Here is a 24,661-nt window from a genome sequence, read left to right as displayed (position 1 = left end):
GGTCCTGCCCTCCTTCATGGGTGCTTCTGTATTACCCACTCACCATCCATCTGCACTCTAGTGGCCCTAGCTTTCTATCAGTTCTTTGCACAGTGAGGACAGACAGGGGGTATTCAGTGACTCTTTGTTGAGTGAGTAAATGAATGAATGAATGTACACACAAATGAAAAATGAGTGAATGGATTCTGTAGGTCAGGAATACTTGGGTGGCTCAGATGAGAAGCTATATTGAAGGACATGTCTTCCTCTCTGTCCTGTGGGGCCTTTTTGGCAGTGGGCTCTCTGTGTGGGGAGAAACGTTCTTGCTCTCTTTATGCAGCACTGTGCCTTGATGAGGCTTCCCTGCTGGCTCAGACGGTAAAGAATCTGCCTGCAATGTTGGAAACCTGGGTTCGATCCCTGGGTCAGGAAGATCCCCTGGAGAAGGGAAAGGCAATCCACTCCAGTATTCTTGCCTGGAGAATCCCATGGACAGAAGAGCCTGGCAGGCTGCAGTCCATGGAGTTGCAAAGAGCTGGACATGACTGAATGACTAACACTTTCATGTCACACTTTCACCGTGCCTGACGGGGGAAATGGCAGCAGAGGGGCTCTAGTGCCCAGCACATCTGTCCAGTCCATGTAACACCACCAGAGTGAAAACACTGGCTGATGAACCGCAAATTTGTCTACGCCCCTGGGGGTAAGTAGGAGCTGAGGACTCATGTGAAGGTGGTAATTTCTGTTCCTCTTCTTTTCTTAGGTCAGGACCTGGGACAGATGAATGGCTCTGAAGGTGGCTGTGAGCCTTTTGCCCCCTGTAGCACCAGGCAGAATCAGAGCTGGGTTGTGACAAGCTATGGTCCCAATGTCATAGCTGGAGGGGGACAGATAAGTGCTCACCTCTGGAGTGGGGACAGGGCCTTCTCTGAGAAACCAAGCTTCTGTCAGTAGGAAGTTTGGGGTCCATTCTGAGGAGCAGAAGGACTTCCCAGGTGGCTCAGTGGTAAAGAATCTGCCTGCCAATGCAAGAGACACAGATTCCATTGCTGGGTTGGGAAAATCCCCTGGAGAAGGGAATGGCAACCACTCCAGCATTCTTCCCCGGAGAATCCCATGCACAAAGGAGCCTGGCAGGCTACAATCCATGGAGTTGCAGAGTCAGACACAACTGAGTGACTGAGCACGTACTCACTGAGGAGCAGAAAGAGACACTCTTTCTAATGTGGGGCTTAGCAAAGTTGGAGGGCAAGCCTAGGCTGAGACATGGGCATCCAGAACAATGGCCCTTTCATATGAATACTCTACAAACGTGTTTCATATTCATGTAGAAGTGAGGGTAAGGATCTGAGCCTCATATCGGGAGAATATAAGAGGGCTGATGGCAGTGTTTGGGCTCTCTGTCCCTTGAGCATCTGGGTTGAAGCCCCAGATGCCGCACTTAACAGAACTGCAGCCCACAATTCCCCAGAAGCCAGATGGGAGCCCTCACAGTAGAAGTTGTCATCTGTGCTGGTGAAGCATGCCCTTTGGGGGCTTAACGCCTGAGCCCAGCAGCTTCAACCACAACAGGTGTGGTCTCCTGTGAGGAGTTTTGATAAATACAGATCTAAGGGAGGATCTCACCCGTGACTCTGAAAGAGTGCTATAAAGAGTCTCTGATGGCTGCTAGGGTCTCTCTGGTCCTGATTCAGTGTCCCAGGGAAGGGTCTGGTTGGGGGATGAGCTGGAACTGGGCTGTCCTTAGACAGTAGCTCTGGACCATACTGGGTTGGCTTTCAACACTGCCTGTTCCTCTTCACCTCTCTTCACCAAGAGTCACTGGTGGGCAGACCTGCTGGGCCTGCTTTGTTCCACTCTCGTGTCCTCTGTTCCTGTTCTCTGGCTTCTCATCTTTTTGCCCCCTCCTGTTCTCAGGTAGCCATCGGCTGACCCATGATAGCAAGCTGAGGCTCTTACTTTTCCCAGGGCATTTTTTAGGGCAATAAGTTGCTTTAGGGAACTAGGTTGGTGAAATTTTAGCTCATAACACTGCTGGGAAGGTAGTTGTGGTTTAAGCATGATTTTCAACATTTTTATACCTTCACCAAGTTAGCACATTTCCAGTAGTGAGAACACTTACTTGAAAGCTTTTTCTGTGCATTTTAATGTCTGCCTCTCATGGTAGTCTGAGAAGTAAGAAGTATGGCTATTCTTGTTCCCATTTTAGAGATGAAGATGTTAAGCTTCAGAGAGGCAAAAGGACTTACCCTGGGAAGTGTTACCAGTATGTGGTAGAAATGGTTCCATCACATATACCACTGACCTAATATCCAGGATTCTTTCCTTTGTTCCTCAAATAAGTCTCAGAGTGTGCTATTTTAGAGCTCTATTTGAACTTTAGCATAATTAAAGTTGTTCACTGAATCTCTTTTGTAGAGGTGAAATAGGATTAATTTGATTCAGTTTACATCAACTCTGTATTGAGTCCATACAGAGGGCTGGGTTGAATTTTAGGAAAAGAAATGGAAAACCTAGCCTCGTCCCCCAAGGAGCTCGCAGATGAGGGGAATACTCTTCTCTCTGGTACTTTCCCAATCCACCCCTCTCCAAGCCTTTGGAAAGAAAATATGCTCTCTACTCCACCAAACTGGAGGACTGACTCATCCGAAGGGTTTGGTCTTGGAAGAGAAACAAATGATTTAGAAATCTGATAAAGCCAGACCCCAATCGGAAAGGGTCTGCGCTCATTGATCTGGAAGAAAATTCTGTGGTGGAAAAGACCGTGATGGAAAGCAGCACATCTCTTATGGCACCAAGTTGTGAATCCCACCTATTCCTCCCTTGCCGTGAGCTCTGTGGCAGTGTGCATCCCTACAAGAAAGGGATCTCATCAGAAGTTTTTGAGAGACTGAACCAGACCTGTCCCATCTGACCAAGAGAGCTGTCAGTCACACTGGTATGTGGATCCTCTCCTGATCCCAAATGGCCTTTCCAGGTAACACAACTTTACAGACGATCTACTATGGTAACGGTTTTTTCTAAGCACAAAACTAGGCCAAGTGGCCCCACAGGCATGGCTGGGACACTAGGAAAGAAAAATCAGCCTGGTGACTCCTCTGAAAAATGGCATCTCTCCCTGCATCCCCCTTCCTGTTGTGGAAGAGCTTGTTTGGGAGGGTGAGCTGGGAAAAGGGATTTAATGGTAGCTGTGTGTCTGTCACATGTTGCAATAGATTTCTTTCACGGACAACTATCTATTTTCCCGTTTTGCTCCATTTCTATTTTTGTGACCCAGTTAAAAAGTTCTCCCTGGTTGGGGGTCTGGTTAGCTTGTTGCTTTCCCCAGCATCACAGAGGACCCTCTTAGGCAAGTAACTTGGATGTACACATTCTCCTGGGGAACACAGGCACTGATGTTGGTCCTCCTTGCTTATTGGATCAGAATCCTGGACTTAAGTAGAGTTTTCTGGCTCCTGTCTTTGTTACCCAACTCTCCCTTGATTTCTCTTTTCTTAATCAACCTTCAGGACATATGAAATTGTGCAGTATCTAGGGATGTTAGGCAATCGATACCATTTATTATTGTCCATCAGATGAAGCAACAGAGCCAAAGGTCTAATTTCCCAGTGACCCTAGATTTGAAACTTAATTGATTCCTGGAGAGCCATGACAAATGGAACCATTTGTAAGTCAAACTCTCATTTTCAGTTAAGCACCATCTGATAAATTCTACTTTCTGCCTTGGAATCTAATCTTATATCGCAAAAGTACCCAGAGTAATTCCAACAAAATGAAACTAAAAAAAAGCACAGATATATGCTTTTCAAACTTTTATAAATTATATAAAAAGAAATTCAATAGAAAAGCTACAGCAGTGTTCAGTTTGGGCGACTCTTTTGTCTTTTGGACTGACAGGGACTGGCTGAAGCTTCTGAAAAGGTTGCTTCAGTGAGGCTGGTATTGAAGTCGTCTTCTTTTGTGATAAGTCTCCTTAGACAGTAGTTGTTATTTTGCTCCCAACGGGGCATTTGGCAATGTCTGCAGGTATTTTTGGCTGGTGGAGGGGGGTGGGGGTGATCCAACTGGAGTTTGGTGAGGAGAGACCAATGACACTGCTAAATATTCTCCAATGTTTAAGACAGTTTCCTATAACAAAGAATTGTCTTACCAAAATGTCCATCGTACTGCTGTATTGAAACCCTGCCCTCTAGCAAGCATGGTAATTCAAACTCAGTTAAAATTCAATCATTTCTTGGGTGGGGGACAAAAATGGTGAAAAGTAGATTTACATAAGTGTCTCTCAGAGTCTCTAAAGGGTACAAGGTGGGGCTGGGGGAGGGGGAGGGCAGGTGGTTGCACCTTGACCTCCTTGGTGATCCCTGTCTCATTTAAGTCAGTAAGTCAGCTGGTTGCCTTTAAAAGCAATCCAGGCTGTCATTGCTGCTCATTGTTTCAGGGTAGCTTTGGTTGTAAATATGAGTTTTGGTTATTACTCTGTGGGTTTTATTTTTGTGGAGCAGAAAAGTCATAAAAAGTGAGTGTGGGTCACAAATCACACCAGGTATTGCTTGCACCCAGATGTAATTTACACATTCCCTCAGAGTTCTTTCTGTTTTCCTTGGATCTTTAAATTTCCTGTACAGCTAGCATATTGAATTTTCATAATTGCCACTGCATTTCTTGTAATTTATACTCATTTCCCAGAAACCTCTAAAGGGCTTATTGTTTGTCAGGAAGAGCAGACCCAAAGCTTTTACACAAGCTATGAATGTGTGCTTAGTGGTCATCTCTGAGCATAGTGATTCTTACGCAAGGCATTAAAGGCCATCCACACCCCAAAGTACCAGAACAACATCTTCTGATGTCATTCCCCGCCACCCCCTGCCTCCCAAGAAAGATTGTATAGGAATCGGTCATTTGAGAAGGTTCTGTTAGCTTTTTGGATTCAAGTATTTCCCTGATTGCCACATTTCTTAGTGCTTGAAGTGTTTGAAATGTGTCTGAGTTAAAAAAGCAGACCAAAAAAACCAGTTGTCGCTATTGAAAGGACAACCCTCATCCTAGCTGATTGAATTCTTTTACTGTACATCTCTTTCCAGTTCCTTACGAACACATAAACACAAATTTGGAAAACTTGCTCTATTTAATTTTTAAAGTTTTGAAGCGAGGCTCTTTACTCACATGTGTATGGAATATTAACTGGGGAATAGGGAGTTTGGTATCAGTGGATGGAAATAGAAAGAGGCAAAAAGAAGCTAAAGTTCTGCCAGTGGGAGGCAGCCCTTTAATCTCTGCATGCCCAGGGCCAGTGCCCCTGGGTCTGGTCCATAGCAGCTGCTCACTGCACACAGATGGTGAGACGATGGAAGAGGAGTATGAGATGCAGTTACGTGTGGACTTACGAGCCTGCTGTATGTTCCTTGAAATCCTGGATTAATATGTCAGCAAATTTGGAAAACTCAGCAGTGGCCACAGTTTTCATTCCAATCCCAAAGAAAGGCAATGCCAAAGGATGCTCAAACTACCGCACAATTGCACTCATCTCACACACTAGCAAAGTAATCCTCAAAATTCTCCAAGCCAGGCTTCAGCAATACATGAATAGTGAACTTCCAGATGTTCAAGCTGGTTTTAGAAAAGACAGAGGAATCAGAGATTAAATTGCCAATATTCGCTGGATCATCAAAAAAGCAAGAGAGTTCCAGAAAAACATCTATTTCTGCTTTATTGACTATGCCAAAGCCTTTGACTGTGTGGATCACAATAAACTGTGGAAAATTCTGAAACAGATAGGAATACCAGACCACCTAACCTGCCTCTTGAGAAATCTGTATGCAGGTCAGGAAGCAACAGTTAGAACTGGACATGGAACAACAGACTGGTTCCAAATAGGAAAAGAAGTACGTCAAGGCTGTATATTGTCACCCTGCTTATTTAACTTATATGCAGAGTACATCATGAGAAATGCTGGGCTGAAAGAAGCACAAGCTGCAATCAAGATCGCCGGGAGAAATATCAATAACCCCAGATATGCAGATGACACCACCCTTATGGCAGAAAGTGAAGAGGAACTAAAAACCCTCTTGATGAAAGTGAAAGAGGAGAGTGAAAAAGTTGGCTTAAAGCTCAACATTCAGAAAACGAAGATCATGGCATCTGGTCCCATCACTTCATGGCAAATAGATGGGGAAACAGCGGAAACAGTGTCAGACTTTATTTTTGGGGGGCTCCAAAATCACTGCGGAGCCATGAAATTAAAAGACACTTACTCCTTGAAAGGAAAGTTGTGACCAACCTAGACATTAAAAAGCAGAGATATTACTTTGTCAACAAAGGTCTATGTAGTCAAGGCTATGGTTTTTCTAGTGGTCATGTATGAATGTGACAGTTGGACTATAAAGAAAGCTGAACACTGAAGAATTGATGCTTTTGAACTGTGGTGTTGGAGAAGACTCTTGAGAGTCCCTTGGACTGCAAGGAGATCCAACCAGTCCATCCTAAAGGAAATCAGTCCTGTGTGTTCTTTGGAAGGACTGATGCTGAAGTTGAAACTGCAATACTTTGGCCACCTGATGCGAAGAGCTGACTCATTGGAAAAGATCCTGATGTTGGGAAAGATCGAAGGCAGGAGGAGAAGGGGACGACAGAGGATGAGATGGTTAGATGGCTTCAACGACTCGATGGACATGAGTTTGGGTAAACTCTGGGAGTTGGTGATGGACAGGGAGACCTGGCGTGCTGCAGTTAATGGGGTTGCAAAGAGTCGGACACGACTGAGTGACTGAACTGAACTAAACTGAACTGAAATCCTGGGCAATGGAGACTCTTGTACATTTCACACGGGAGGTGAGATACGGACCCTTGGGCTCTTACTCCACCCTGATGTGCCTTATTGCTGCCTGGCAAAGAGATCACTGCTGGGATCTTTAGCGGGGAGAAGATGCTACTGGGTTTAGGTCATGTTTTGGTAATTGCACCGATTACTAATGTTGCCAACATTTCTCTTGCTTAATAACCCACTTTTAAATTTCACCCGTAGCAGTTCTTCATTCCCAGAACACAGCAGTGATTAAATCTGTGTTCAGATGGTTGTCAATGTACCCGGAGGTTTTAAGCAATGAGTGAATTATGCTCATTTAAGCTAGAACATAGCTTTGCATTCAGCCTCTTCAGGAATAAATACAAATTCTTGAGATGCCTTTGAGTTCCACTGTATCCCTTTATCCCTATATCTCTTTAGTCTCCTTTTCCCAGGTAACATTCAGAACGAGATTTCAGGGATGGGTTTTATCCGAATACTATAAAGATCCCTCCCCTGGTAACATAATTCTGACATATGGATTTTGGGAGTGGCTTATTTGAAATAGGACCCAGAAATGTGGCTTATTTAAAAAGGGGCCTCTCTTGTCTGATATTATAGAAATCTGATTTTTGGGAAATGAGGTACCGGGAAAGGCTAAGAAAACTGCTCTGCCCTCTCTGTGTAGGGCGTCTGCCTTCCTGCATCTGTGCTCAGTCATGCCTACCTCTTTGGGACCCCTTGGATGGTAACCCACCAGACTCTTCTGCCAATGGAGTTTCCCAGGCAAGAATACTGGAGTGGGTTGCCACCATCCAGGGGAAATTGTCATGTGACTGGAAGCTGGGATTTTGTCCCTGTTTCTCACATGGCCCCATGGTTGAGGACAGGCCTGCTGGTACCTGGAAAAGGCTAGGAGAAATAAACATTAAGAAAAAAAAATTATTATTGCTTCCAAGGCTGGGAATCTGTCCCCCTGTTAAAGCACACTCTGTGTCTCCCTTGTAACATGGAGATGTGGAGAAAAGCCTCTGCCTGTTGGCCTTGGAATCTCACAGTGCTCTGTCTGTCCCTGTGAGCCACTCTGTTGCCACACCCCTGCCCAGAGCCTCAGGGAGCCAGGCCAACATGAATACTCACCACTCTTGGTCCTGCTCACACAGGTTACGCTGTTTCATGCCCTCGGACTCTCCTTCTAACTGCTCCTTCCTTGTCTTTCCTTTGGCGAATTCCTGTTGTCCTGAGACCCAGCCCTCCAGGTAGACCTCCCTGGGGCAGTTCCCTCCATGCCCCTTCCCTGTCCAGCTGGGGAGGAACCTATCTGGGTTTATGGCACCTAACATGCTGTCACAGTCCTCTCCGTATTTCCTGGCTCTGTGTGCCTGCAGAACTGAACTGGATGCAAGTTTTCCTCATGACCCTGCTCCTGGGGCTGTTACCTGTCTTGTTGTGGTTTAGTTGCTAAGTCGAGTCCAGCTCTTTTGCGATCCCATGGACTGTAGCCAGCCAGTCCGTCTATGTGATTTCCCAGGCAAGAATACTGGCGTGGGTTGCCATTTCCTTCTCCAGGGAATCTTCCCCACCCAGGGATCAGACCCACGTCTCCTGCATTGGCAGGAGGATTCTTTACCACTGAGCCACCAGGGAAAGCCCTGTTACTCAACTGGGTCTCACCTAATGTTACCTGGAGATTAGAGTTGATCTGACCCTGGGCACTGGGTCTGTTCTCAAGGGAGAGAAAGGGAAAATGTTATCCTAGGTGACAAGTCTGAGAAGCAGGAGCTGGAGACTGACAGCCTCAGGTAGGGAGCTCAGCAGGCTGTGCCTGTTAGACATTCTCCATTGGTGCCCATAGATGGCACTAGAGCCTTGGCGATCTGGCTACCACTGGGCACCCTGGGCTTGAAGGAACTGGACAATGAGTCAGTCTTTGTGGCTGATCAAGAACTCAGAATCATAGACAGGACCAGTCTGGGTGATGCTGGGGCATCCAGCAGAGCCTGTTACCCAGCAGTGACCTTTCCTGATGGTAAACACAAAAGGTGAAATGGAGAATTCAGAGAGAGTGGGAGATGCAGATGGAAGAGAGAGAAAGATGAAGAAAGAAATGAGGAGGAGTAGGAGGTGGAGAGAAGAAGGAGAGGATAGAAATAGTGAGGATATGATGAGAGAATGGGAAAACAGGAGGCAAGGGACACAGATGGAGTAGCAAGACACTGAGCGTGAGATCAGCCTGGCTAAGTTACTATGATTTATAATAAATGTATATTTGTCTTCATTCATCTTTCCTGGTTACCATTCCCCAAACCCTTGGGATTTCCTAAAAGTTGAGAACTGATAAAGTTGTCTGGTTAGGTGAATGAGGTGATTTTTGGAAACACCTAAGGATGGGGGCTTGGAGAAGGCAATGGCATCCCACTCCAGTACTCTTGCTGGAAAATCCCAGGTGGAGGAGCCTGCTAGGCTGCAGTCCATGAGGTCGCGAAGAGTTGGACACAACTAAGCGACTTCACTTCCACTTTTCACTTTCATGCATTGGAGAAGGAAATGGCAACCCACTCCAGTGGAGAATCCCAGGGACGGGGGAGCCTGGTGGACTGCTGTCTCTGGGGTCGCACAGAGTTAGACACGAGAAGTGACTTAGCAGCAGCAGCAGCAAGGATGAGGGCTAGTTGCCAGGAGAACCAACCACCTGATTAGACGGTTAAAACTTTCAGCCCCACCCCCTGACCTCCAGGGAGGGAAGAGAGAGAGACTGGAGGTTGGAACAATCACCAAAGGGCCAATGATTTAATCAATCACATAATACCTAATAAAAACCTAAAAGGACAGGGTTCAGAGAGCTTCCAGGCTGATGGACAGGTGGAGCTGTTCCTGAGATATATCCTGTTATAACAGACCAGTGATGCACTGAGGAAAATGTTCCTCTGAACTCTGTGAGCTATGCTGGCAAATTAGTCACCAGAACCTCCAGTTTGTAGCCCATTGGTCAGAAGCATGGGTAGCAATCTGGGCTTGTGACTGGGGTCTGAAGTGGAGGGTGGTCCTGTGAGACTGAGCCCTTTACCTGATTCTCTTTTTTCCCACACCAAGCGATTTGCAGGATCTAGTTCCCTGACCAGGAATCGAACCTCGGAGCCTGGCAGTGGAAGCCTGACATCCTAACCACTGGCCCACTAGGGAAGGCACCTGTACTCACAGTGTTCGAGAACCATTTGTTGGTGTAGGGGAGCCCCCCTTCCCCCAACCCACACACCATGGAATTGGGTCTAGCAACCCTTCCACCACCCAAAATGGTGATTCTGGGAAGATGCTTTGGTGAAAGTGATGGGTGAACCTGAGGGGTGGGGGAGGGCGCCTGGGCAGAGGCAAAGCCAGCTTCCTGGAAAGAAAGATGCATCTCCAGGATTCCCCACAGGACTCCACAAAAGCACGTCATTCCTTCAGGATCTTTTATTAACGTATAGAAAATGTGTTTTTAAAAAAGGAACTATACAGAGGCTAAAAGCAACCAGGACTAAAAATACTAGTTAACAATGGTTAACAAGCGGAGATTCCAGTCTTTGAGCTACAGTGCCATGGAAGGATGGGGGAAAGTTGGTCTGTCCTCTCCCTTCCTCTGTCTGTTTTTATTTTTATTTTAGCTCACTTAATGCCTGAGGAGTATGTACTCCATGTGCTCTTGTTTTTTTCCTTTCTTCCATCTAGTCTTTCTAGTCTTTAAGTAAATGCTTTTCCAGGCACAGTGTAGCTACAAAGTGAGTAAATCGATCTTTGTTATTTTTTACCTGAAAAGGCTGTTAAAGGTTAAAACAACAAACTCAAATTTGGAGAGATTGGAGGATTTGGTGTTTGTGATTTCTCAGAACAACAGTCTAGAGACCACTGGGGTGGTTTCCAGCTGCCGAGCCCCAGGTAACAGCTCCTTCAAGGTCACGGTGACTTGCTTAGGGTAGCTGGGAATTCCTAGGGCCTGGAGTGGCTTTGAGGTTGGCATGATAGGAAAGGGGAGTCTGTGTGTTAACAGTAGCTCGTGTGGATTCTGAACCTTGCTCTGTGTGGCCGTGGTGTGAGTTCAGCAACGGAGAGGGCACGGGTGGGGACAGAGGGTTGGCAGGGAATCACTTCCTTGGCTGACATTTTTTGTAAGCCATGATGTCTGCTGCGTCTAACACAGAGATGTCACTGCTGCCCAAGCAGCCCCAACATGGGAGAGGACCAGGATGCAGAGATCTCTCCCAGGACATCTATTCCTTACATATAAGTGTTGTTCAAATAAGAGAAAGGGGCTCATGTCTGGAGTTCGGGCCAGGCAGTGAAAAATACAAGTTGCCAAGTACTGATTTCCCTGTAAATCCCCCAAAGTAGCCAAGAGAGCTGAGATTATAACCACAGTCCTCTGAGCCCCTCTGTCCACTGGGAGGGGAAAGCAGGGAGACGGGTAAAGAAATCAGGGAATGAACAAAAGTAATTTGTCTCCTGCCTTTTTCTAGCCTCATTCCTCAAAACTTTCCACTGATTTGTCCCTGCAAGGAACCATGAAGGTCCTAGTAACCCTGAGAGTTTGGAAGGAGGGAGCCCAAATCAGTCTTTAACTTACAGGCTTTAGCCTAAACATTTTCGGCATTTCTGCATTTGATACCAACTGCATTGGTTTGAATACATGAATAATAGAATCCTCCCTCTCCCAAATTCAAGAGTAAAACTGACACTCTAGGAGCACGTGCCATGCTTATTCTGGGGTGTCCTCCTTCTCAATCCTGGCCATGCCTCCTGCCTCAGTTTGAGAATGACCCTGGAATTGCCCACTCTTCTAACGTTGGCTGAGACAGAGGCTTCATGTTCTCCAAGGAGTCAGGTGGGGGAAACAGTGTTTGTATTCTGGTCCTTATCTTCTCCTCCCAACCCACAGAGACCCTCTCCTTCATTTCCCAAATTAAAAAAAAATGAAAACGTTGCCAGGATGTTTCTTACTTCTGATGGTGAGGTTGAAGGTCCCCTGGAGTATGTGGCAAAAACGATGCAAGAATTCCCTTTTCTTAAAAGACAGAGAGGAGAGAGGAAGTGGCCCCTTTGTGAGGAAGGACATTAGCAAATCCAAGTTGGTGGCCACCTGGCTAAGTAAATATAAAGGGCAGCAGCCTCACGAAGCCGCAAAAACACGAACTTTAGAATTAGAGAGCTTCCCATTATGGTTCTATTTAGCAGCTGTGTGATTTTGGGGGTGTTACTTAATCATCCTGTTCTTCTATTCACTCATCTGTAAGATGATTAAACTTGGGTCAAGATGTGGTGAAGATTTAACAAAGTAACAGATGTCAAGCTTCTAACACAGTATCTGGAAAATAAAAGGTATATAATCAATATCGTTTCTCTTAGTCTTCATTTGGGGAGAGAAATGTTTAAGAGCCTATGGCAGATCTAATCTCACCTCTGTTACTAATTAGCTGTGTGAACTTGGGCAAGTTGCCTAACCTCTCTGGGCCTCAGTTTCCTGGAGAATGAAATGAGAGGGATGGCTTAGATGAGCTTCAGAGGGCCTTCTAGCTCTGAAGGTTCCCAACACTTGCTGTTTGGAAGCTGTGTTGAGCATATCACTGAACAACACAGCGTCTTCCTGGGGGGCTGCCAAACCAGTGATGGGAAGAAAACAATAGAAAACAATGTGATCATCCATGCATTCACCTCCTGGCCACGCATCTGGACCCAAACCCTCTCTCAAGGCTTTGGTGTTCCAGGCCTCCTGGGTTATCTGCACTGCCGCCCATGAAACCCTGGTGCCAATGAGCCAATGCTAGTACCTGGGAGAGTGGAACCGTGAGACCAGAAGGGTTAAATGAATTGGAAATTTAGCACCAGTCCAGCCTCACTGCCGACAATGAGGAGCTGTTTTAGGAAATTAACAGCAGACAGGGGTTTTTCTGAGGAACAGTATCTGTGTTCTTTGGATGCTCTGCAGTAGCCTTATTAAGCTTGGGGAAGGAGCGAGAATTTCCGGTGGGGAGGAAGTGCAACTCTGTCCAAAGACAGCGAGGTTTGCCAAGGACATTTGGACAATGAAGTGCTGCAGGTGCAATGAAGTCATGCTTCAGGCAAGGGGTGACCTTGAAAAATTAATCAGAAATGCTGGAGATGGCAAATTGGGTTTGTGGCTGCTGTGAAGGAAAAGCGAGGTCCAGGCAGACAGGTGGAGCAAGCAAAGAAAGCCGCTTTGCTTCTCATTTCTGTGGTGTGAAGACCTCTGGTGCCTTTGCTCCTCCTCGTGTGAAGCGGGGGAACTGACAGGAGCTCCCGTGAGGGGCCAGAACTCAAAGGACTAATGCTGGTCCCTTTTCCAGGGCTCCTCACGCCTGGTCTCTGTTTTGTTTATTTGCTATTTTTACTTCGGGGCCATCTCTAAAGAGCTTGCTTTTAGTCTCCAATGACCCATCTGCTTCTTTTTTATGTTATTTTGTGTTTTGCATTTAATTTTTCCTTCCCAGTTGTTTCTCAAAGCTTGACGAGCCCAGAATAGACCATAAATCCAGCCTGGATACAGTTAGGATGAACTCGAGCCATTCTTTCATATTGGACCTATACCAACACACCCATTTTCCTGGAGTTTTTTCCTTATTTGTTTTTAAGAGTTTTCCTTTAGACTGTGGGTGCTCATTTGGCCTGGTAGTAACAGAATGCTCCAGAATTGCTGAGGAAAACTGTCCCATCTGTGTGGGGCTGAGCGGTAGAAGCAACAAAGGTTTAGGGATGCATTTAGTCAAAGATCTTCAGGGTCTTAGCCAAGGGACCCTGAGGGCCCCATGACTCGTCCTTAGAGCAAAGAACCTTTCTGTCATTGTTACTGAGAGGAAAACACACCACCCAGGGAGGCTGAATCAGCAGCTCTTGGTGTCTGGAGATATGTGCAAGAAGCAAGACTCCTAACCTTCCCAGATTCTTTACAGGCCTCTGGGGTCCCAAGGTCCTTCTTGCAGCTGTGGCAAGTTTGAGACAAGTGAAAGTAGATTACCCCACCCTCTTGGGATTATTGAAACTGAAGTGTGAATCCTTCTGAGGTTCCTTATCAAAGTTTTAAGAATGGACAGTGAGATACAAACATAGTTCCCCCTTTTGTTGTTCAGTCACTCAGCCATATCTGACTCTTTGCAACTCCATGGACTGCAGCAAGTCAGGCTTCCCTGTCCTTCACTATCTCCCAGAGTTTGCTCAAACTCATGTCCATTGAGTCAGTGATGCCATCCAACCAGCTCATCCTCTGTCACCCCCATCTCCTCCTGCCCTCAATCTTTCCCAGCATCAGGGTCTTTTCCAATGAGTTGGCTCTTCCCAGAAGCCCACTAGGCTTCTCTGTCCATGGAATTTCCCAGGCAAGAATACTGGAGTGGGTTGCCATTTCCTCCTCTAGTGGATCTTCCCAACCCAGGGATCAAACCCACGTCTCCTGCACTGGCAGGCAGACTCTGAGCCACTTGGGATGCCCTAGTGTCCCCCTTGGAGGGAGAGAAATGGAAGTAAGGGATTAGATTGAATGGGAGACTGGTGATAAGAAAGCAAACCATAGAAAAGCACATATCCTAAGTAAGTGGTTCCACCTTTCCTGAAAATCTGAGTGGAGGGTAAAAAAAGAAAAAGAAAAATGTTTGCATGCCCCAGGAGTATTTGCAAATCCAGGCCACTAGCTAGTCTATTTCAACCCCCTCTGCTTGTTGCACCCACTGTTCTCACAGATTCCCATTTATTCTTCAGGAGAGAGGACAAAGAGGAAGTCATAAGTCCGCTCTCAAATGATGCTTTTAAAAGGGCTCTTTGAGAAGATTCCATAATGACCTGTTGTCCCTTAATCTATGGCTTGGTTCTGGGACTGGATTTTGAAAGCATAAATGTCATTAAAGATTGCTTGGTTTGGCACTGAACTCATTGGCAACCTTGGTTCTTCACATTTGTCTTTGAAATAAGAGCTTCACTGTGCAGAGAGCTGCTGGCTTCCCAGGTGGGAGGGCATAGGTGTTGGGTGTCTTACATACTCCATGAGTAGTGGGGTGGGGATCTGGTAGATGAAGGGTAGGGTGGATTAAACTATTTCTGGAATTTTGCTTTGCATTTTCTTGCTACCATTTTTGTTGTTTCTTTTACAGCTCAGTCAGCTAGTTTTCCTGGGTCCTGGTCTGGTATGAGTTCTGAAAATCTGGAGGCACTGTGTCCTCAACCCCATCATCAGAAGGCAACTGGGAGATGTCAACGCCACCTTGTGGTCATGCTTAGCAAGTTTCCCTCCTCCAGTTGAAGTGAAAGTTGTTCACTCCTGTCTGATTTTTTGCGACCCCATGTAATCTTGCCTGGAAAATCCCATGGACAGAGGAGCCTGGTGGGCTGCAGTCCATGGGGTAGCTAAGAGTCGGACACGACTGAGAGACTTCACTTTCACGCATTGGAGAAGGAAATGGCAACCCACTCCAGTGTTCTTGCCTGGAGAATTCCAGGGATGGGGGAGCGTGGTGGGCGGCCATCTATGGGGTCACACAGAGTTGGACACAACTGAAGTAACTTAGCAGCAGCAGCAGCAGCAGTACTTACTATACAGTCCATGGAATTCTCCAGGCCAGAAAACGAGTGGGGAGCCTGTTCCTTCTTCAGGGGATCTTCCCAACCCAGGGATCGAACCCAGGTCTCCTGCATTGCAGGTGGATTCTTTACCAACTGAGCCACAAGGGAGTCTAAAGGCTGGCAGGAGTTTTCAACAAATTTGTCATCTCTTCCCTACCTCTGCCCCTTCACCTTCTAGAAATAAACCTGGAGAAAGTGTTTATTGCATTCGAAATTATCTGATCGGGAGATGCAAGAAGAAGAAACTGGCTCTTGGGTCTAGGTGGTGAGCCTATTGAGGTCATTGGTAGGGTGTTTTCTTTTTTTATGAGCACATATCCTGATGTTTGCCGTTAAACTGCTTCTGAGCAGAGTCCACCTCTATTCCTTCTGAGTCCCTCGAATGAAACTGTGGTGTGTGAAGGTGAGCTCTTTGTGACTATTGTGTTCTGGATCTATCTTTGGGAAAAGCACAGGTGCTTGGAGAAGCAGAATAAGCAGGAATCCATGAGTCATGTTATGAAGCTTTGAGTCCAGTTGACCATGGGCCTTGGGGAGATATTGACGTACAGTGTCTCTTAACATTGGTGAAAACTTGTGAGAAAATCACTCTACCTAATAAAAGGAATCTATAAATCCTTTTTATAGGAAGTTAGGTGAGCTGGTCTCTGAAGTTCCTTTCTTTGCTTTGAAATTCTTTAACAGGAATCTAGGCAATGCTGCTGATACTATTTATAAAAATGTTCCATAGGGTAAAATGGTTCCAGTAGAAGACAGATTTTGGTTCCCATTGATGTTTCTTGGCTTTCACCTGAATTGACAACATGAGGACCCATCATCTTTTCCCGTCTCAGTTCCCTCAATGAGGTGGGCTGTGTTCGTACCACCCGGGACCCTGGGTTCTGCTTTTATGGATGAAATGAGTCCAGCCACTTTCTTGGCACAGTCTTTCTCTGCAATGTTTTCGTGTGTGTGTGTGTGTGTGTGTGTGTGTGTCTATATGTACATGTGTATATGTTTTACTGATGACTTCTGAATTAGCTTTTCTTTTTGTCTCTCTTTCACAAAGCAGGGCTTCTAGTGAATTTTCATTGCTTAGTTGTGCTCGCTCACCAGTGCCAATTTCCATGTTCAGATCCTCTGATGGACTAGCTTTACTGACCGTCAGAACTGAAAGGGAAGTTAGAAGCCATTCTAGTCTCATCCTACCAGATGAGGAAACTGAAGCCCCAAGAGGTGAAACAACCTTCCCGAAGTCATAGCACCAAAACACGGCAGCACTGGGCCCACCCCTGCAACGCCAGGTTCCTCGTCCAACAAGCTTCCTGCTGCTCCCTGGGCTCCCACTGTCTAGCTAAATCTTAATTAACGGGTTTCTTGAAAGGATTGTTTCTGTTTCTTCTTCCTTCCCCCTAGTTTTCTGAAGCCCACGGTGAACTGAGAAATGGGAATGTCACCTCCATTTCCACCACTGGTCTGACAGTCACACCCACACCGTGGCCGTGGACGGTGAACAAGACCTTGAAGACCTACTAAAGGCAGAGGGCAAGGGGCAGCTGACTCCATCCTCGTTGCATCAGAAACGTGGTTGCCAGCCTGAGGGACTGTCCTTCCCTGCTTAATAGAGCTCAGTTACATTGGGCATGTTTCCGTTAGAAAACTGTCAACTCTCAGGCTCATCCAGTGATTGGCTAGGAAAGGCCCAGGATGTCTCAGTTTGACTAAAGGTGGATATTACAAACAACAACAACAACAAAACCAAACCTGAGGCCTTAAGGAAAAAGAGAGAGGAGGAAACAAGAGGCCGGGGAGACTGGGCATGAATTTTGGCAGACACCACAGGAATGCTCGTAGCTGACATTTGGTTGGAGAAGTTGAAGGTTCATGGCTTTAGAGCCTCCAGCTCTCTTGGGTGTAAAAATCAAATCATGCTAGCAAAGAGAGTACATCTCATAAAACGGGAGGTAGGCCCATACTTCTCCCCTATTCACCTTTGGATTTCTAGATGTAATTTCCTCTGGCACTTTTCATTTTTCCTCTCAAAGGCAGAATAATAAAAGAAGATGGAGAAAGGCTTCTCGTGAGCTCACCTCATTAAGGAGGTCATTCCTGTTTCTCACTGGACCAAAAGAAAGAGGAGAAAACGGAAACCCAAACCCTGAAATGCCACCTCTTCCCAGAGATGATCAGTCAGGGGAATGGCTGGCTGGTCATATGACTTCTCCTGACTCTTATTAAGCCACTTGCCCTAAGGAGGGCCTGGCTGAAATGAGAGCCTCAGAACTGAGGCTTTAGTTTGCAATTGAGGGAAAAAGAATCCATGACAAATAGGACCAGAAATAGAAAAAATGGAGCTAGGTGGGATCTATGTTCCCCATGGCACCTGTGATCTCAATGGCAGGTTCTGAGGGGAACCCAGGTCTGCTTCTTCTGTCTTTCGTCAGTGCCTGCCCCAAAGTGCTATGAACCATAGCTCTCTTCCCCTCCTAGCTCCAAAGACAGTTGACCTGAGGGAGGGGGCAGGGACTTATGACCCTCAGGCACATGGCCGCTGTGCAGCCCAAGCCAGGTGCAAGCAGCACCTTGGGAACTAGAATCCAAAACAGTGGCTGGGTTTGTGAGGCCACAGGGGATCTTAAGGTAGGATGGAAGTGGGCAAAGGATGGGTTGGCTGGAAAATAGGCCCCTCCACTTGGAAGGTGACAGAGGACACTTGGCTGGTAAGACTAAGAATGTTTGATGAGAATCTTTGGCCCATTACAAAGGGCTTGGATTGCTGGGACAGGATGAGGTTAATCCGTTTCCTTTTAAGGGGACTTGTTGGCAAAGCTCTCTTGCTGAGGCTTGTCTCTCTCTTCTCGGGGCTGGTGTGAGAACCCGGCCACTGAAGGCAGTGACCAGAGCTCGGTTCCTGGAAGTTAAGGGTATCTCAGAAGGAGGGCAGGAAAGAAGGCACGTGCCTGTCACCGGTCTGACTCCACGATCTGGCTTTGAGTTGGTCTTTTAAGAAAATGTCTCACTGTTCCTCCTTGCTGGCAAAAGGGGGGATGGTTAGGGATGGCTGGGTAGGAGGGAGCATGGAGACTGAGGAGCAGGCCCGGGGGCAGCAGAAACCAGGAGCTGCTGATTCTCAACTGATTCCTGCTACATCCCGCTTCCTTCAAACACTCTTAACATGTTGCAAAGCACATTACTATGCCCCCACCCCTTGTTTCATATTATAAAGTACAAACAAATGACAGAATAGGTCAGTTGGCTCGTAGCCACCCACTGCTTAAAACTGCAAGGACCGCCGTTTTCTCCCTGCCATGAGACGGTGGCTGTATGGGCGCATCTTCATCTCCACGAAGGGGATGGAGAACTCGTGGCCTTTCCAGTGGTACCAGTTGATCCCCTGGGAAGGAGAAAGATGAGCATGTCAGATCACCTTTCCCCACTCAAGCAAACTCCCAGCCTGAAAAGAAAGAGGGTGCTGAGAGCGGGGAATCTAAGATGAACATTTAGCCCTTTTCCATTAACTTGAAGCTTTGTGTCTAAGTTCCCTCCCCCGACAAAAGGGGCCAAAACACAGAGATTTTTTTTTTCTAGCTTTTCTCTTTAGGCATGCTTGTGGTCTGGGCCTATAATAGGAATGTGTAGCAGGTCTTTCCTTATCACTGGCTTTCTGTTTTGGGCTTTCAGGATTTGCATGCACCAGTAAATCTGAATTTCAGATTCCCAATAGTATAGAAGCATTTTGAAAAGCATAACTGTGTTTGACTGCTCACTCCTGATGGGAGTGTTAAGTGGTTTCCATCTATCAGGTGACCAACCATCTTGGTTTGCGCAGGACTAAGGGGTGCCCCTGGCTGCTGGCCTTTCCTGTGCTAAAACCAGAGAGCTCCCAGTTGGTCACCCTATCGCCCAGCTCAGCCGATGGATGTGTAGTCTCCAATGGGAGACATGGTCTCTTTTACACTGCTATTTCTGCTCTCTCCCTTCCTAGGATACTTCTTTGGATGAAGCCGAGCCGAACCTTCTTTGGATGAAGCTGTCCCTGAACTTGATAAGCTCTTCACGGGATATCCTAGAGGAGGAAATGAAATGGGGGTTGATTGGTCATCAAGGTTTCTCTGGGTGAGTTCTAGCTCCTGGGTCCGGGTGTGTTCCCCTTTTCTTCCTCTGCCTTTGACTCTGCCCTGTTCTTATCTCAGTGTCTGCATTATTTTCCTCTTTAAAATAGTCCGTTCTCAACACTCTGAGTGTATCTTTTTTAAAAGGAAATGCAAGGCCCACCTGTGCACTTAGGACATGAGGCTAAGGCAAGTGGGCTGCACGGCTCTGGCTCATCTATGCGGCGGCAGAGTTTCACCCACCTGACTGTGCCTGGACTCGCCGTATTTCCCATTGAGGTTGGTCCGGTGGCAGTTCTTATACCACCAAGCGCCCTTGTATGACATGGCACAGTTGGTAACTGCTATGTCATTGTCTCTGTCCTCCGTGGAGAATGGGCGGCCCTGATGGTAGCTGAGAGAGTCCCCTGGGAAAAAAGACACATGCTTGAAGCTGTCCTTGAATCTGTCATTCTTTTGTTACAACGTTCTGGACATTTGGCCCAGGCCCAACAAACCTGGCTTCTGCTTCAGAGAACTTCCACTTACCTCTCTGTGTCTATTCAGCTTCAGCCTGGCTATACTGAGCTCTTTCTCCACGTACTCCTGGGATCCACTACACCTGTGCTCCTCTCTCCAGCTCAGTTCCTCATTCCCCTGGCCTTCTGCTCAGAACTGTGTTCACTCAGCTCCACTTCGCCATCCCTGCCTGTTTCCTCCAGGCCAGCACTGGGATACAGGCATGGATGGCTCCTTGTGTCTCAGAGGGGACAGTGATGAGTCATGCTGCCCTGGATAATCCGGGTCACCACTGTGCAGCCTGGCTTTCCCCAGGCCTTGGTCACGTCCCATATCCGCTCGTTCAGAACTTGGGTCCACATGTGAAGAGGGACATTAGCTAACTAGAGTTTCTGTCCGTAGGAAGCAAGATGATAAGAAAATCCTAACCATATTAGAGAAGTGATTGGGAAAACCAGGGCTGTATCTTGGGGAAAAGCAGACTTGTAAGGGGAGACAAGGTTCTAGATCACCGACTCCAAATATTTGATGGGCTATTTAGTAAACAAGCAGAACTCCACCAAACAAACACTCTTTGGAGAAGTATGAGGATCAGTAGGTAGCGACTGTGAAGTTAGAGCTGTTGATAAATGGGATAGACTACTTGGGAATATGGGGATATCTCTATTTTTAGAAGCTGGGGGTTTTCTTGTTGGGATTTAGTGCAGGCCATGCATATGAACTGAGTATTTAAGTAAGGTATCAAGCTGTAATTAATTTATAACTATTGGCCAAACCGCTGGCAGAACTCGTGGTTAGAGATGTCGTGAAGGGACTCATGCTATTGAATGAGTGTTGTCTAAGATGCTTCTGAGGTCACTTTAAGCCAGGGGAACTCATGGCTCTGATCCTGTGGCTTCCTGAGTCCACACTCACAGTGGCCGCTCAATGCCTCCAAGTGGTTCTGGTCACAGTTTAATTCTTAGGAGGATGGTCTTTCTTTTATACGGAAGCCTGGTCCATTCAGGCCAGCTTGGTCCCTAAGTCCATATGTTATTATTTCTATCCCATCGTTTTTATCTCCCTCTCTCAGTCTCTAAACAAACCAGGCTTTACTCTACCCAGAGCTAATCCCACTGACCTACAACTCATTCTTTCTCATCTCTTCCAGGTCCTGGAGAAGGCAGAAAAGATTTCTTACTTTTTTTTTTCCTTTTTTTTTCATATAGATACAGATAGAGATAGATATATATTGATATTTTAGCATTTTCATCTCTTCTCACCCTGACTCATACTCAATCCCTGTGTCTTAAAAAATCCTGGCTTAATCCTACTTTCTTGGAGAAGGCAATGGCACCCCACTCCAGTACTCTTGCCTGGAAAATCCCATGGATGGAGGAGTCTAGTAGGCTGCAGTCCATGGGGTCGCAAAGTCTTTCTTTACCATCAGTCCCCTATTTCGTCTCTGCCCACGTTTCTATATTCTCATCCCCTGCTTATCTCTCTAACCTAGGAGCTGCCCTCCCTGGGAACTATTCCCTCCTCACTCCCTGGGAACTGTTCTCTCCTGCTTCTCCTTTGGATGTTGCCTGCTGCTGTCTCAGATATGATCCTGATGTTGGTCTTTGTCTCCTCCCCAGATCTGGCCCCCTTCCCATTCCTACTTCATAAATTCACCTCAAATGTTCAGTCCATCTATTATCTAAGTCTTAGTTTTTCTCTCTCAAACTGCTGTTCAGATTTATGCTTTTCTCTTAACTCCTAAGATCAGTCAAGGCTCTTGTGATCTACCAAGATTAATGCAGCAGCTCCAGCTGGTCTCTGTTCTCCATTCGGGTTTGCTTTATCCTATTTATGGCTGACACTTGGATCTTCCTGAAACTCCACGTCCACGATGTCACTCAGGACCCACCATGGCTCCCCACTGCCCACCATATTAAGACAGAACTCCTCTGTCCCCTCGGCTTTAAGGCCCTTCAGGGTCTGACTCCACCCTACTCCACCTGCTTCCTTTCTATTCTTTCTGAACACACACCTTGTCCTGGGCAGCCAGGTCCTCTGCACTTGCCCTCCCTCCACACTAACTGCTCCTTCTGTGACTTCTTCCCCAGGATTTTCTTTCCCTGGAATGTTTACTTTCCCCTTGGGATCCCAGCCAAATGCTGCTGCTTTCATGAGGACTTCTTCAACCTCCAGGACCCCCTTCTCTGAATGCACGTTAAACTGGAAATGAGTACCATTCATTTTGCGGTGAGTTGCTTCCAAACTGTTTCTTTTTCGGATAAAAGTTTAGTTCTTGCAGAGGTCATGCCTTATGCTCCTTATGAGTCCTCACAATTCGCATGATGAACTTTTAGAGGTTGCTCAACAACCTTTTAGCCATAATTTGACTTGCAATGTTCAGCTCCAATTCAACTAAGAGTCCTGGTTAGAGACTTGGATTTTTGCAGACTTGAGAACAATGGAGATGGGAGAAGGGACTGAACTTGGCGTTGAAGGCCAGGGAGGCCACTGTTCTAGTGGGGCCAATAAAGATGAGCATCATGCAAAACAAAGGCCAGGGGACTTGGGCAATAGTAAATGCCAGAGAGAGGATGGCTCCTCCTCCCTGGAGACCTTCCAATCTGGAAAGAACCACCATTGTGTGAAGTTGTCCAGAGAAGGGGCCTACATAAGCCTAGCTTCTCACGGTTTGAAGAAGATGAACTGAATATTTGACCTAAGAGGTCAGACTGCAATTCATTTTTGATGATTGGCCAAACTGTTGGTGGGACTTGCCTCTGAAATGTGAGAGTAGGGCACAGTCCAACAGCTGTGACCTTCGTGGGGTCCAGCAGTGAGACAGAGCTCCACAGAGACTGCCGAGGTTGGGCCCAAGTTCGCCAGGTAAGAGCACAGCCTGGGGCTGCTGAGGAGGAGGGAGGGGGCTTGGCCATATGAGTAAGTGGGAGGGCTTGCTTGTCTTTCTGTGGGAGAAATAAGAACGGATTTCTGCAGGCACGATTCTAATCTTAGGGAGTGGTTGGTATCAGGTTATTTCTGAAATGGTTTGGTCTGACATTTTGTGTAATACACTCCATTTCAAATGACTATTTTACATCTGAAGTGTGGGTAAATTGGATCGTTTATTGGGGCACTTTGGGCAGGTCTGATTGCCATGGGGCATGATCTCTCCTGTGAACAACAATAAGGGAAAGCATGTCTTCTCTTTGGAGAAAAGACATCTGGCTGAGTAGAGAAAGAGCTGAGCAGATGCAGTCGTTGGAGAGGCAACACTCTGATGGTCTTAACTCCAAGAGTCTTGAACATGTTGCTAAATTTATACCCTAGCATTTAGCCATATAATTGGAGTTAATGAAAGGACTAATGACTCCATGTACCAAATACTGGAATATTTGGCAAAACAGGGTTTAAGATATGTACTGGAAGGGAACCTGGGAAATAGATAGGCAGAGCCTAAGAATCAGACTGGAATATGATGTCCTGATAAAACTCTTAATGCAACAGAGATGGTTGTTGTACTTAGTGGAAGTGTCATAAAATCTACAGAAAACGTGACCCTGTATGGGTTCTTGTGGAGGACTGAAAAGACATGTGGCCTGTGGGGGGACATAGAGAGCTGTTGTTTGTTCCCTGATGGAGGTGTGATGAAGACTGCTGAAGGAGGAGGGGACAGCTCAGAATGGGGGCATCTGTCTTATTTTCATTAGTTCAAAGATGATTTTCCTAGCTGTCATTGCAGGGGAGATTTCTATCCAGACAATAGATGATTATGCTTTCACTGGATGAGAGCCCATATTGACTAATGTAGACAAGAAAAATAATCTTTCACCCTTACATGGTACTTTTTTTTAACTTCAAAAAGCACTTTCACTCTATTTATCACATTATTTTTTCTGTCCGCTCTGTGAACTAGGGCAGGCACCGTTATTAAGATTTTCCAGATGAGGAAACTGAAGTCCTTGAGAAGCTGATTGCAGGTCACCTGAGCGGTGAGGAGCTTGCGTGCGTGCAAAGTCCCTTCAGTCATGTCTGACTCTTAGCAACCTTATGGACTGTAACCCGCCAGGTTCCTCTGTCCATGGGATTCTCCAGGCATGAATACTGGAGTGCGTTGTCATGCACTCCTCCAGGGGATTGTTTCAATCCAGGTCGGGGGCAGCCTGACCAGAGCCAGTGCTTCCAGCCCTCCACCCTCCTCCTTGGCCAGCGGGGACTTCACTAGCTCTGTGGGTGCTGCTGTTACTGCCCAGAGCAGCTCGGCCTGGAGTGTGGGGCCCTACTGCACGTCCACTACCATCGGGGGCTGCTTGGGGGCCAGGGTACCTGCGGTGCCGTTATAACCTCCTAGGCGGAGTTTGTACAGGCTTCTGCTGTCCTCAACAGAGAACCTGTCGTAGGAGGCGAAGGCGGCCTCCTGCCCGTCACGCATGTCCACGCGCAGCTCGTAGCGGCCCTGGGACGTGATCCTGTGTATGTTGTCCAGCCCTGTGGAGAAGAGCCAAGATCGCAGTGAGCCTGGCTGCAGTGGCTTTGGATATGGGTGGCAGAATGCAACTGTGGCCTCAAAACAGATGTTCTGGGAAAGAGGAGGAGTACTGGAATTGCTTTCACTTTTAGCCCTTCCCAGCTGGTTATCAAACAGACCCTTGTTGTTGTTGTTGAGTTGCTAGGTCATGTCTGACTCTGTGACCCCATGGACTGTAGCCCACCAGGCTCCTCTGTCCATGGG

General features: G+C 46.8%; 1 protein-coding gene across 1 annotated transcript in view; it reads right to left on the bottom strand.

The window, feature by feature from the left end:
- Positions 1–15,661: 15,661 nt before the first annotated feature.
- TNR (tenascin R) overlaps positions 15,662–24,661 on the bottom strand; it is a 93,591-nt gene continuing 84,591 nt past the window's right edge. The window contains exons 19-21 of the mRNA XM_040263923.1: positions 24,256–24,417; positions 19,696–19,859; positions 15,662–18,734 (exon numbers count right to left, since the gene is read on the bottom strand). Of these exons, the coding sequence (XP_040119857.1) occupies positions 18,615–18,734; positions 19,696–19,859; positions 24,256–24,417 (446 nt within the window). The 3' untranslated portion in view covers positions 15,662–18,614. The remainder of the gene's footprint in view (positions 18,735–19,695; positions 19,860–24,255; positions 24,418–24,661) is intronic.

This window comes from Oryx dammah, unplaced genomic scaffold, assembly GCF_014754425.2.
Source record: "Oryx dammah isolate SB20612 unplaced genomic scaffold, SCBI_Odam_1.1 HiC_scaffold_21, whole genome shotgun sequence".
In the NCBI taxonomy this organism is placed as follows: Eukaryota; Metazoa; Chordata; class Mammalia; order Artiodactyla; family Bovidae; genus Oryx; species Oryx dammah.
Note: the sequence above shows the minus strand (reverse complement) of the source record. Positions and strands in the feature narration are given on the sequence as shown.